We start from the raw sequence: 13,063 nt of genomic DNA, 5'->3' as shown, positions 1-13,063 counted from the left end.
GCCCTCACTTCTCTTTGTGTACCGATTTTGGTGGTGGGGATGATCCTTATATAGTGTGACACATCTAGGGTTACACCATGTAAACCCTAATGTGTCATGGCTCTTCATTTCCATGACCCATGGGTTTGTAACTCCCATGCAGCATCCTATGGGTTTAAGCCAACTTGAGAATCCATGGAGCCTCTTAGCCCACTATACAAGTTATGGATGATTTACATAATCAACACATATATTTAATTAGTTATCTTTTGATCAATTAATTAATTCCAAATTAATTCTTGATCAATACTAATTAAATAATACTATTAATATATTGGAACTTAGAATATATTAATAAACCATAAGTGTTATTTCTCTCATTTAGTCTATCCAAATGCATGATGACATGCAACCCAAATGGACCATTCCGGGTCGGGTCAAGTACATACCATAAATAGTTATGGACTTAGACACCTTATCCAACAGTCTCCCACTTGGATAAGTCTAATAATTATAACTGCAAGTATGACTTCAGGAACCGATCAGCAATCGTAGCTCTTTCAAGGTCTCTCGGAACTGAGAAGATGATGATACGCCATTTAAGATAAGTGATCATATAATCCTATGTTCTAGATATCAGCCGGAAAAATACATGGAACAATGTCTTACTTATTGTCCAATAGTTTGTTTCTCGATTTCCGATTTGTTTGACAAAGAACTTAATTGAACACATCAACTTAGTTCTGACCGGGCCCGGTACATAGGTCAAAACAAAATCATCGAGGTCCCCAGATATTAGCTTCTAATCCAAGAAGGAACAGATAAACTTCAAATCATATGTTTGCTCTACTACTTATTGAATTATACACAAGAGCACGTTTTATAACATCGAGTTACCAATGCGTTTTCGTATAATCAATGCATAACCAACTCATAGGCACAAATCATATCTCTAGGTTTGAAGACTTATATGATATTACCGTCTCACGATCACTCGAGATAAATTCCATGAAGTGATTCCAGTGAGCGTGGGTTGAGTCCAATGCTCAGAACTTATGAGCACTCATGAGAGTTGTAGCCATGTCCAACAACTTAGACCTCTGCAACCAATCATGACAGTCTTGATTCATACCTACTTCCGACATATGACCGATTGTGGAGGTTCGAATAATATGATATACCAAACATAATTATTCTGGAAGTCAAAACATGCAAAAGAAATATAGTAAACGATCGACAAGAGATAGCAACACTTTACTCACAAATAAAACACCTTTTATTCATTATCTAATGTCAATTACACTTTACACATTTCAAGGTTATCTAACTACTAAATCTAATATCATCCTTCAGCCCTATGCTCCGAGCATGCTGGAGATGCTTAACCCGAGTCAGTCCCTTTGTGAGGGGATCTGCTGGATTCTCATCCGATGATACCCTCTTTGCCATGAGGAGTCCTTCTTCTATTCGATGTCTGATGAAATGGTATTTTCTAATCGATGTGTCTGGATCTCCCGTGATCCCTTGGTTCCTTGGGTAAGGCAACTACACTTTCACTATCACAGAAAATTTCCATTGGCTCCTTAATAGCTGGTACAACTCCAAGGTCTCCAATGAAGTTCTTCAGCCATATCGCCTCCTTTGTTGCCTCGCTAGCTGCTATATACTCTGATTCGTAAGTTGAATCAACCACTATTTCTTGCTTGGAACTCTTCCAAGAAATTGCTCCCCCGTTTAAGGTAAAGACCCAGCTAGACTGAGAGCGGAAATTATCCCTATCAGTCTGAAAGCTAGCATCACTATACCCTACAAATCTCAAGTCATCACTCCCACCGAGGGTATGGACCCAGTCTGTGACATCCCCAATTTCACGGCCAGAAAAGACCGATTTGTTTATGCTTTGTTTTTTAAAATCAGAGTAATCTTTTAAAGAAAACAGTTGCGGAATTTTTTCCCAAAATATGATAAAGATTTATCAAAGCATTTCTTTAAAGAAATGTATTTTCATTTTATAACAAAATCTCAGGATGTCATGTTCAATACAGACCAAAAGCATAAACAGAACAAAATAGACCTTACAACAGTTATTCATAACTATTGGCCTATAATCCAAAATCTCTCGTTATGTCAGCCAACTTATGCTCTCGTGCCATAACCTGTAATACATAGAAAATTGAGAGGGTCAGACTTGGGAGCCTGGTGAGCATATAGGGTTTTCAACCCACAATAATATAATTATTATATTTAATTATCAAATAATCAATCCAATTACCCACCCCCTTTATCTCCATTTATTTCTTAAATATTTATCCTAAGAACTGATTACCCTTCTCCCATTCATTCCTAAGGATTGCCCTAAGGAATTGACACAAATTTTAGTGACGCAAAGGTTCTTAGATTACCTATGGTGAACTCGCAGTTCACGATAATTAATGAACACCTAGTTCTAAAGAACCTAATGAACTCTTAGTTCAAATATCCCTGGTGAACCCAATCACCTAGGGAACTCAAAGTACGAAAGCTCTTAGTTCAAACAATGATGATAATAATGTATATCTCGATCCTGCAAAACCACTAATATTATTAACGCATATATACCATATTTCTAAAACGATCTATCCCATCCCGTCGATCCCCACATACTGACCCTGTACAATGATCTTACGAGATCTAGCCTAAGGAAATCGATATGAACAACTAACGAAATTGCTTCGGAAATTCCCTAGCAGCAAACGAGGATCAATAAAGACATCAAATGAGGGGAATGGAATAAGATTCACCACGAACCTTTGTTCGTAAAAGAAAGAACCACAAGACAATTTAAGTCAGGGGTAGTTATCTAGATAACAATGCCTAGGCGTGGTCCGACTATCATGAGGTATTATACCCCGAGACTCTACCTATCCCAGCATTGAACTTTGCCTAGCAGTGGCCTGAATACATGAGGTATTTCACCCCCAGACGCACCCTATCCAGCAATATAACACCAGACATACCTAGCAGTGGTCTATTACCGACACACTTTATTAGGTAGTCTACGAAGTTCCCTTAATTACTTCGTGAAAGAAAACGCTGACATATGAAGCTCGGTTAATCACCTCATAAAAGAAATGCTGACTCCAAAGCTCTCTCAAAATAAAAGTATGGGGAAATACTACTAGAGTACTCCCGTACGCTCCCGTAACCGGCACACAAAATTGTCAAAAAGACTTTGTACAAGATAGTACTTCTGACACATTATAGTACTCTGGTATGCGAAAGAATCGTACCCGAGAACATAATAGTACCTTGGCACAAGCAGCACCCAAGACACAGTGCTTTGAAAAATACTTCGTACATAAAATGTACTTCTGTACGTAGGACGTACTCCACCGATCATCAATCTCACCCCACATGTACTCTTAATAAGAGACTACCCAAATTCCAATCTTAATTGAACTAAACATCCCATTTAAGTCTTAACCCATCCCTAGGAAAACCTACAATGTTTATAATCAATTTTTGATACTATCTCCGTTTAGGAAACGCTAACTAGTGTATACCTAACACAAGGTTTTAAGTAATAGTATCATATATACACATCTTAACACATATTGAACCATATCTGATTCGCACGTTGTATATTATCAAATATATTTAACACGTATTTCGGAAAATGACAAATACTTCACATACATATGTATATTTCATATTATAATCAATACTCGTATTTAAAATCATGTTCCTAAAAGGTACTATACACATGATACCTTATCGAATGAATACGTAGTTCTAAAATACATAATCCGTACTCCCGGATCTTAAATTTTCCTCATTACCTAATCCATATTCCCGGACCTAAAACTAACCTCTTGATCTGATCCATACCCTTGGATCTAAAACTAACCTCCTACTTTGATCCATACTCTCGGATCTAAAACAAGTTTATCTCTTTATCCTTTTATCTCATGGTCCAACCCACCTTTTATCACCTACCAACAACCTCATCTACTCATGTTCTACCCAACATATTTTTGGATACAAAATACATATATAGTTTAACTCATTAAAACTTATATAATTCATCCATTCCACAATCATCTCAAATAAACAACAATATATTATACACATAACACGTATTTCATAGCAAATACTTAATATTTATGTGTTAGAAGAAAGTGACCACACACTCACCTGATCAGAAGATGATCAGGCAGCACTACGGCTTGTAGAAGTAGTATCCTTCGGTGAAACTGTGATCTCTTCACACACCGGACTTCTCGCGGACAGAGCTTCGGCTTGGAAACTCTTTTCTTCTCGGGATCTTCGGTGCTTCTGGACTCGCTTCGGGTCTCGGGATGATACCGGGGCTTCGGGGGGGGGGGGGGGGGGGTTAAAATTGCACGTAAAACGATGTAATATGGGTGAGAGATGAGAGAATGAGCAACCAAACTCGGCTGGCCCTTCAAATCTATTTATAGGGCAAAATCTGCCCTTGCCACGTCGTGGCACCTTTTTCCACATCATGGGCTTGGTCGTCACTGCATGCGTCATCGCAAGTTGCATATGGGGGACTCCCGGAGGTGTCAGAAGACTTGCCACGTCGTAGTATCTGACAGTTTTGGGGTTTCGCACCCCGAACTTCAGAAATTCATTACTTTCGCATACGAACTCCGTTTTCGACATTCTTTATATCGACGCGTAGGTGAGATTATGCTATACAACTCTTGTTTAGACTCCATTGGCTAATTTTGACTTTATTTTTAATATATTATAAATATATTACTTATATATTATCTTTAGTAGGCCGGGACAGGAAAACTCCGTTCGAAATTCATAACTCCTTCATCTGAACTCCGTTTTCGTCTGTCTTTTTATCGTTGGACTACTATCGAAGACATCTTCGACTCTCGTTTAGATCACTAAGGATAGATATCTATCTACCTTAAATTCACTATTTACGTCGCACTGGGTCGTTCTGGGTTGTGTCGGTTCTGTCACGAAACTTCGACAGGTCATAACTTCTTCGTTATAAATCGGATTTTGGCGTTCTTTATATGCATGGAAACCTTGTGACATATACTAAAACTTGGTTAATATTAATCCTTCTAAATAATCTTCCATAAAAAAGTCATTTTTGATGCTTATCGTCTCTAAATTGACTAGCCCGGATCTACGGGCGTTACACAGTCCTTAGTCCTCCATAGGTACTTGAGGATATTCTTTACCGCAGTCCAGTGTGCCTTGTTAGGGTTCCCCTGATACCTGCTAACCATGCTCAAGGAAAAAGCTACATCAGGTCGAGTACATGTCATAGCATACCTGATCGATCCTACAGCCTAAGCATAAGGTATTCGACTCATTTCTGCTATCTCAGCCTCCGTACTAGGACTTTGTGTCTTACTCAATCTGGCGTTACTCTGGATGGGTAAATCTCCTTTCTTGGAGTCCTGCATGTTGAATCTATTCAGCACCTTATCCAAGTAGGTACTCTGACTAAGTCCAATTAGTCTTTTACTCCAGTCTCTCAAGATCCTTATCCCTAGAATATAGACAACTTCTCCTAGGTCCTTCATAAGGAAACACTTCCCAAGCCAGGACTTAACTTCCTGCAGAGTTGGGATGTCATTTCCTATGAGTAGTATGTCATCCACATACAATACCAAAAAGCTAACTATACTCCCACTAGCCTTGAAATATACACAAGATTCATCTTCACTCCTAGAAAAGACAAATTCTTTGACTTTCTCATCAAAGCAAAGATTCCATCTGCGAGGTGCTTACTTTAACCCATAAATGGATTTCTAAAGCTTACACACTCTATTAGGGTACTCTATATTGACAAAACCCTCTGGCTGACTCATGTAAACATCCTCAGCCAACTTTCCATTAAGGAAAGCGGTTTTGACATTCATTGGCCATATTTCATAGTCATGAAATGCAGCTATGGCTAATGAAACCCTAATAGACTTAATCTTGGCCACTGGTGAAAAGGTCTCATCATAATCAACTCCTGGAGTTTGCGAGAAACCCTTTGCAACCAGTTGTGCCTTATAAGTGTGTACATTACCATCCATGTCGGTCTTCTTGAAGATCCATTTGCACCCTACAGTCTTACAACCTGGTACATTATCAACCAAGTTCCAAACTTGATTGTCATACATGGACTGTATCTCGCTGTCCATTGCCTCTTTCCACTTGGCTGATTCAGGGCCTGCCATGGCTTCCGCGTAACTGTTAGGTTCATCCAGACCTATCAGTGTCTTATCACTGATAAGTGTATCACCTTCCACAATAATATGAAAACCATAATAATGCTCAGGTGCATTCCTAACCTCTGTGGAATGCCTTAGAGGTACAAACTTGTCAATTGGCTCAACAGGAGTTTCCTCCACAAGTTGAGTGCTAGGGTATGAAGTTCCTTCAACACTTGACTCTTGAATTTCTTCAAGGTCAACTTGCCTCCCACTGTCTCCTTGGCTTATGAACTCTCTCTCTCTCTCTCTCTCTCTCTCTCTCAAGACAGCCCTCCTAGCTACAAAGACCACATTTTCAGTAGGTCTGTAGAAGAGGTAACCAAAGGATTGCTATGGGTAGCCGATGAAAATACACCTCTCACTTTGATGTTCGAGCTTATCATGAGTCTCGCGTCTCACGAAAGCCTCGCAACCCCAAATCTTGATGTGGTCTATTTGGGTTCTTTACCTGTCCACATCTCATGAGGAATTTTGGCAACTTTTTTTGTTGGTACCAGATTAAGGATATGGGCGGAAGTTTCTAAGGCATACCCCCAAAATGAGATTGGTAGCGAAGCTCGACTCATCATTGAACGAACCATATCCAACAAGTTTTGATTATGCCTCTCATCCACACCATTCAGCTGCGGTGTCCTAGGAGGTGTCAATTGTGAGATAATCCCACATTCCCTAAGATAGTCGAGGAACTCTGAACTAAGATACTCACCACCTCGATCGGATTGAAGCATCTTAATGTTCCTGCCCAATTGATTCTCGACTTCCTGTTTAAACTCTTTAAGCCTTTCAAAAGTCTCTGACTTATGCTTGATTAAGTAGACATATCCATATCTACTGTAATCATCAGTAAAAGTCAAATAATAACGATTAGCATCCCTTGTGGCATGTTTGAAGGGTCCACACACATCCGTGTGTATAAGATCCAACAAACCTTCACCCCTATCACAAGAACCCGTGAAGGGTGACTTTGTCATTTTTACAAGTAAGCATGATTCGCAACTATCATCTGACTTTAGGTCAAATGACTCCAAGATTCCATCCTTTTGGAGTTGGCCTATGGGTTTCTTGCTTATATGTCTAAGACGACAATGCCATAATGATGCTTTATCCAAGTTATTATCATTAACAGAATCAATACACACAATACATTATTTCCTAAGTTATCAACCACATATACAGTTTCATACACACCATCACAAGGTAATGCTTTAAAATAAAGAATATTATTAAAGAAAGCATTAATCGAACCAACTTCATTATCAAATGAAAAGGTGAAACCTTGTTTATACAATGCATGAAAGGAAATAATATTTCTTGCCATTTCTGGAGAATAACAACATTTATTTAAATCTAAACTAAACCCACTACTTAGCGATAAAGTATAAACTCCAATCTTGGTGACAGGTAAAGCTTTCCTATTCCCCATGATTAAGTGTATTCTTCCATGCTCTATATTCTCACTTCTTCTTAGTCCCTACAAATCAGAACATATATGAATACCACAACCGGTATCAAGGACCCAAGAGTTAGAATGGGGTGAGTTATTAGATAAGATAGTGTAAATATCTGCATGGTTGGGTTTAACTTTCCCATCCTTTACATCTTGCTGGTACTTTGGGCAGTTCTGCTTCCAATGTGACTTTTCATGGCAATAGAAGCATTCAGCCTCTTTTGGGTTAGAAGAAGGAGTGACGAAACCGTTCTTGGTTCCACTTGAAGAAGAGACATCAAGGTTCAGAACCTTTGTACCCTTCAAAGAGCTCTTCCTCTTCTTCCCTCGACCTTTCCCGATCGCCAGAACCGGGGTGGAGTTTGGAGTAGGAGTGTTAACAATCGACTTACCCTTAAGATCTATTTCTGCGGTCTTGAGGAGTCCCTGAAGTTTTTTGAGTCTGACCTCTTCCTTATTCATGTGATATGTCATGAGGAATTGATCATAGCATGATGGAAAGGAGTGCAAAATGATATCTATTGCAAGCTCCCCAGGGAAATTCACATTAAGCTTCACCAAACGATCCATATACCTTTGCATTTTCTAGATGTGGCTCGTGACGAATTCTCCATCCTTCATCATGGTTGTTATGATGGAGCAGATGATTTCATACCTCTCTTGTCGTGCACTTTGATTGTATCTTTCCATCAGATCTTGGTGCATTTCAAATGGGTAAAAGTCCTCATAGGACTTTTGGAGTTCTGCTGTCATCGTGGCCAACATGATGCATGCCACTTTGGTAGCATCCCTTTCATGTGCCCGGAAGTCAGCGATCTCCTGGGGAGTTGTAGTGGTGTCATCAATCTCCTTAAGCTCCTTATTGAGGACATATTCTTTGTCCACGTAGCGGGCAATCATCCTAATGTTTCTGATCCATTCATTGAAGTTGGATCCATCAAAAGTGACTTTCCCACACAAGTTCATAAGGGTAAAGGAGCCATTAGGATTAGAGCTAGAAGCAACATTGTTTGAAGACATCTGAAGGAAGAGAACAAGATTAGTTTAGATATTAAGAGAGTCCTTAATAAAACACCCAAATATAATATTAAGGCTAGGATCCAATCACAATATATTATAACTTAGAAGAGGTATGTCGTAATCCAAGCTATAACATATTTGAAAGGTAGGTGAATGACAACTCACCAATTTCCACCATGAAAAACGAAATATAACTATTAGGTTTTTAATCGGTTCTTAGAAATTCCTAGATTCTTTTGAGATTCAATGAACTTTTCAAAGGCATGTTTCAATCTCGAGTGTGGCCTCCAAGTTTTGTGACTGGGATACCGAGGATCACAAAATGAGGTGTGAAGTAACCATGCAAATCGACCATGATTTCATAAAGTTCCTCAAGGCTAGAAACAAGACGTTTGAATGGAAGCATGAGGACATGACAGGTATCAATAAAAGCATAATAACCCATGAACTTAACATAGATCCATCTTTTAGGCCAATACACCAAAAGAGAAGGAAATTTGCAACAGAAAGAAACCAAGTTATACAAGAAGTAGAAAATCTTTTCAAAACTGGCATGATCAAGGATGTGAAGTTTCCAAGATGAATAGCTAATTTGTTCATGGTACAAAAGAAGAACGGTAAATGGAGAGTGTGTGTGGACTATACTGATCTTAACAAGGCTTGTCCCAAGGATTCTTTCCCTCTCCCACACATCGACTCCATGATAGATGCAACATCAGGCCAAAAATTACTAACATTCATGGACGCATCAGCAGGATTCCAACAGATCCAAATGGAACCCTATGACCAAGAAGACACAATGTTTATGACTCCGACATGTATCTATTGCTACACTGCCATGCCATTTGGTTTTAAAAATGGAGGTGAAACATACCAAAGATTGGTCAAGTGGATGTTTAAGGAGAAATTAGGGTACATGATGGAAGTCTACATTGATGACATGGTAGTTAAATCCAAAAAAGTTAAGGATCATCTCAAGGATCTCAAAGAAGCCTTTGACAACCTAGACCAATACAACATGAAACTGAATCCCTCTAAGTGCCACTTTGGGATGAGATTGGGTAAGTTCCTGGGATACATGGTGACCAAATGAGGAATCGAAGCGATCCCGGAGCAAATTAAGGCCATCCTTGATCTTAGATCACCATCCTCAACAAAGGATATTCATAGATTAATGGGAAGAGTGGCAGCCCTAAATAGGTTCATCTCAAGATCCTGAGAATGATGCAAACCTTTCTATGACATCTTGAAGAAGAACGAAAGATTCAAGTGGACCCAGGAACATGAAGATGCTTTCTAAGAACTTAAAAGATATCTAAGTTCACCACCCTTATTGGTGAAACCATTAGAAAGGAAACCACTCCTTCTTTACCTCTCATTATCCTTAAATGCGGTAAGCGTTGTGCTAGCTAAGGATCTCGATAGGGGGCCAACATCCTATATACTACGTAAGTAAAAGTCTTCTGAATCCCGAGACAAAGTATTCTCACCTTGAAAAACTTATACTTGCATTAGTAACAGCTTCTACGAAGTTAAGACATTATTTTGAAACATATCCTGTAATTGTAAGAACTAACTATCCAATCAAGAATGTTATGAGAAAACCATAAATGTCAGGAAGAATGGCAAAATGGTCTTTAAAGTTAAGCACATATGACATAAAGTACGAACCAAGATCCTCCATAAAGTCCCAAGGACTGGCAGATTTTGTGCCTGACTTTAGTAATGATCTAAGAGTTGAAGTTGAAATAGAAGCCAAACAACTTCTAGAAGTGGAAAACATGGGAAGATGGAAACTATTCACAGATGGAGCATCGAACCAAAGAGGAACTGGCTTCGGGATCATACTAAAATCGCCACATGGGGAGATCCTACCCCAAGAAATTAGTTATAAATTCAAGGCAACTAACAGTAAAGTAGTGTATGAAGCACTGATCATGTGACTACAACTAGTCAAGGATCTTTAGATCAAGGATCTTTAGGTATATGTCGATTTTTTATTAATAACTAACCAACTTAATGGATCATATGCAGTTAAAGGCGAAAGACTAGCACTATACCTTCAAATTATTAAAAAATTGGCCTCCGAATTTGAAGCTTTTAGTATGAATCAAGTTCCTAGAGAAGATAACGCCGAGGCAGATGCATCAGTCAACTTAGGATCTTCCCTCAGGATCTCGCTGGAGACCAGGATCCCAATAACCCATATAATGATCATGACGATAAAAGATCCCTCCAGGAGACCAGACGACCACAACGAACATGATCAAACGACCAACCTAGAAGCAATCGGAGATCTTGATCCTCAACCTCCTCACCATGATCCTAATAATAAGGGTTTTGATCCTAATATTTAGGATCCTCCACAAAGTTCAAGATCATGGATCCACCCCATTATGGAATATCTCCAAAATGGCACGATTCCAAAGGAAGAGAAAAGTGACAGAGCATTCAAGATGGGGGTCTCACACTTTGTGATGATCCAAGGGAAATTATACAAGGAAACCATGGCAGGTCCATATGTGAGATGTTTGGAAGATCACGAAGTTACAAACGTTCTAAAAGACATACATGAAGTAGATTGTGGCAACCATAGTAGGGGGAATATCCTTATGTCCTAAAGTGTTAATAACATGATACTATTGGCTAAACATAAATAAAGATGCCTTCCTACATGATCCAAAGTGCGATACATATCTCACAGATTCAGAAGCAGGAAAGGAGGCATAGTGGCTAGCATCCTGACAAGATCCTGGAATGCTATACACCTCAAAGTGCACTTTATGTAAGTCAATTTAGTTACATTTCATCACAACTAAGGCAAGGTACATACCTACTCCTTACTCTCATTTCTTTCCTTTGTATATTTTTGTTCCAAGAACACTACTAACTTAAGCATCGGAGGGGCATTAGCCAAGCTAATGCCCACCACAATCTAATGTTTGAAACATGCAGAAACTCAAGGATCCCTGTCACTACGAATAGAGACTGATCATATCTCCTCCGATTAAGGGTACTTAATCCCCTCTATGGTTTAAACACTTAATAACCTCTTTCATTCGTGTTTGGGTTTCCACACCCCGCTTGGATGCACGATATCTTACTATGGGATGTGAGTTAGGGGATCATTTCATGCTTTAGTGACTTGGTAACCCTCTTATTTATTTACGTATGTTAAGATCCTAAGGTTTAAAGAGTTAATGACCTCTTTCTCACGAGTTTAGGTTTCCACACCTCGCTTGGATGCACGGTATCTAACTATGGGATGTGAATCATTTCACGCTTTAGTGACTTGGAAACCTTCTTATTTTTGAACATATGTTAAGATCCTAAAGTAAATTTCTAAGGTTTATAACATTATCATGTTATCTTACGAGTTGGGATTTTCCCTGGTTGTTATGGGATTTTCCCCAATTATTATGGGATTATGCCCATTTATTATCTTAAGTTGGGTTCTTACCAAGTATTTCTCAAGTTGGAATCTTCCCCAGTATATCTTACGTTGGGATTTTCCCCAAAATTTCTTAAGTTGGGATCTTCCCCAATATTTCTCAAGTTGGGATCTTCCCCAGTATTTCTTGAGCTAGATCTTCTCCAAGATTTCTTAAGTTGGGATCTTCCACAAGATTTCATAAGTTGGTATCTTCCCCAGTAAAACTCTAAGCTGGAATCTTCCCTGGTGAATTGTTATGTGGGATCTTTCCCAATATTACCTAAGTTGGGATTTCCCCAGCGAGAGTTAAGTATGGATTTTCCCCAGTAATTTGACAAAGTTTATAACACTGATGCGTTATCTCATGTTGGGGTTTTCCCCAGAAAATACCTAATGTTTATAACATTTTCATGTTATCATATGGTTTGGGATTTTTCCAAGTAATTTACTAAGATTGGGTCACTTTCCCAAAAATATACAAGACTTATAGCATTACCATGTTACAAACAAGAGTTTTCTCAGCTGGATTTATCTCTAAATGATTTCTAAGACGGAGTCTTCCCCAAAAAGGATCTTCCATGATAAAATCCTAAAGCAAGAATCCTCCAGATACAAGCTTCCAGATCACATGGAGCTAAAAGACTTACAATGCAAAACTTCTGCTATGTCAAAATTCTTTTGATGGTCAAAACTAAACCTAAGGGTCATCGGGTTCTATCTGTCGTTATTTCCTAAAAATTATCCTTATAAGAAGATTATCCTACGTTATAATCAAAATCTTATCCTTTTTAACTAAAGATCCTAATGGTTTCAAAGCCCTAGGAAGATGATTAGCTATCCTAGACTATTAGGATCCCAAGAATTCTTGTAAAACCTGAACTCTTTCGGATCCTAATCATCTAGGGATCCTCAAAAAAACCTATTTTGATTCTGTAACCAAATTAATCA

The 13,063-nt window shown here is 38.8% G+C and overlaps 1 protein-coding gene across 1 annotated transcript; it reads left to right on the top strand.

Annotated features, from left to right (window-relative positions):
* The first annotated feature begins 10,304 nt into the window (after window positions 1–10,304).
* On the top strand, window positions 10,305–11,039 carry LOC145060460 (uncharacterized). Its single transcript, XM_079008119.1, has 2 exons — window positions 10,305–10,593; window positions 10,717–11,039. The coding sequence occupies exons 1-2, from the start codon at window positions 10,305–10,307 to the stop codon at window positions 11,037–11,039; spliced, it is 612 nt and encodes a 203-aa protein (XP_078864245.1).
* The last annotated feature ends 2,024 nt before the right edge of the window (window positions 11,040–13,063 follow it).

Source organism: Lactuca serriola, chromosome 6 (genome assembly GCF_051521515.1).
Source record: "Lactuca serriola cultivar US96UC23 chromosome 6, Lser_US96UC23_V15, whole genome shotgun sequence".
Classification (NCBI taxonomy): domain Eukaryota; kingdom Viridiplantae; phylum Streptophyta; class Magnoliopsida; order Asterales; family Asteraceae; genus Lactuca; species Lactuca serriola.
Note: the sequence above shows the minus strand (reverse complement) of the source record. Positions and strands in the feature narration are given on the sequence as shown.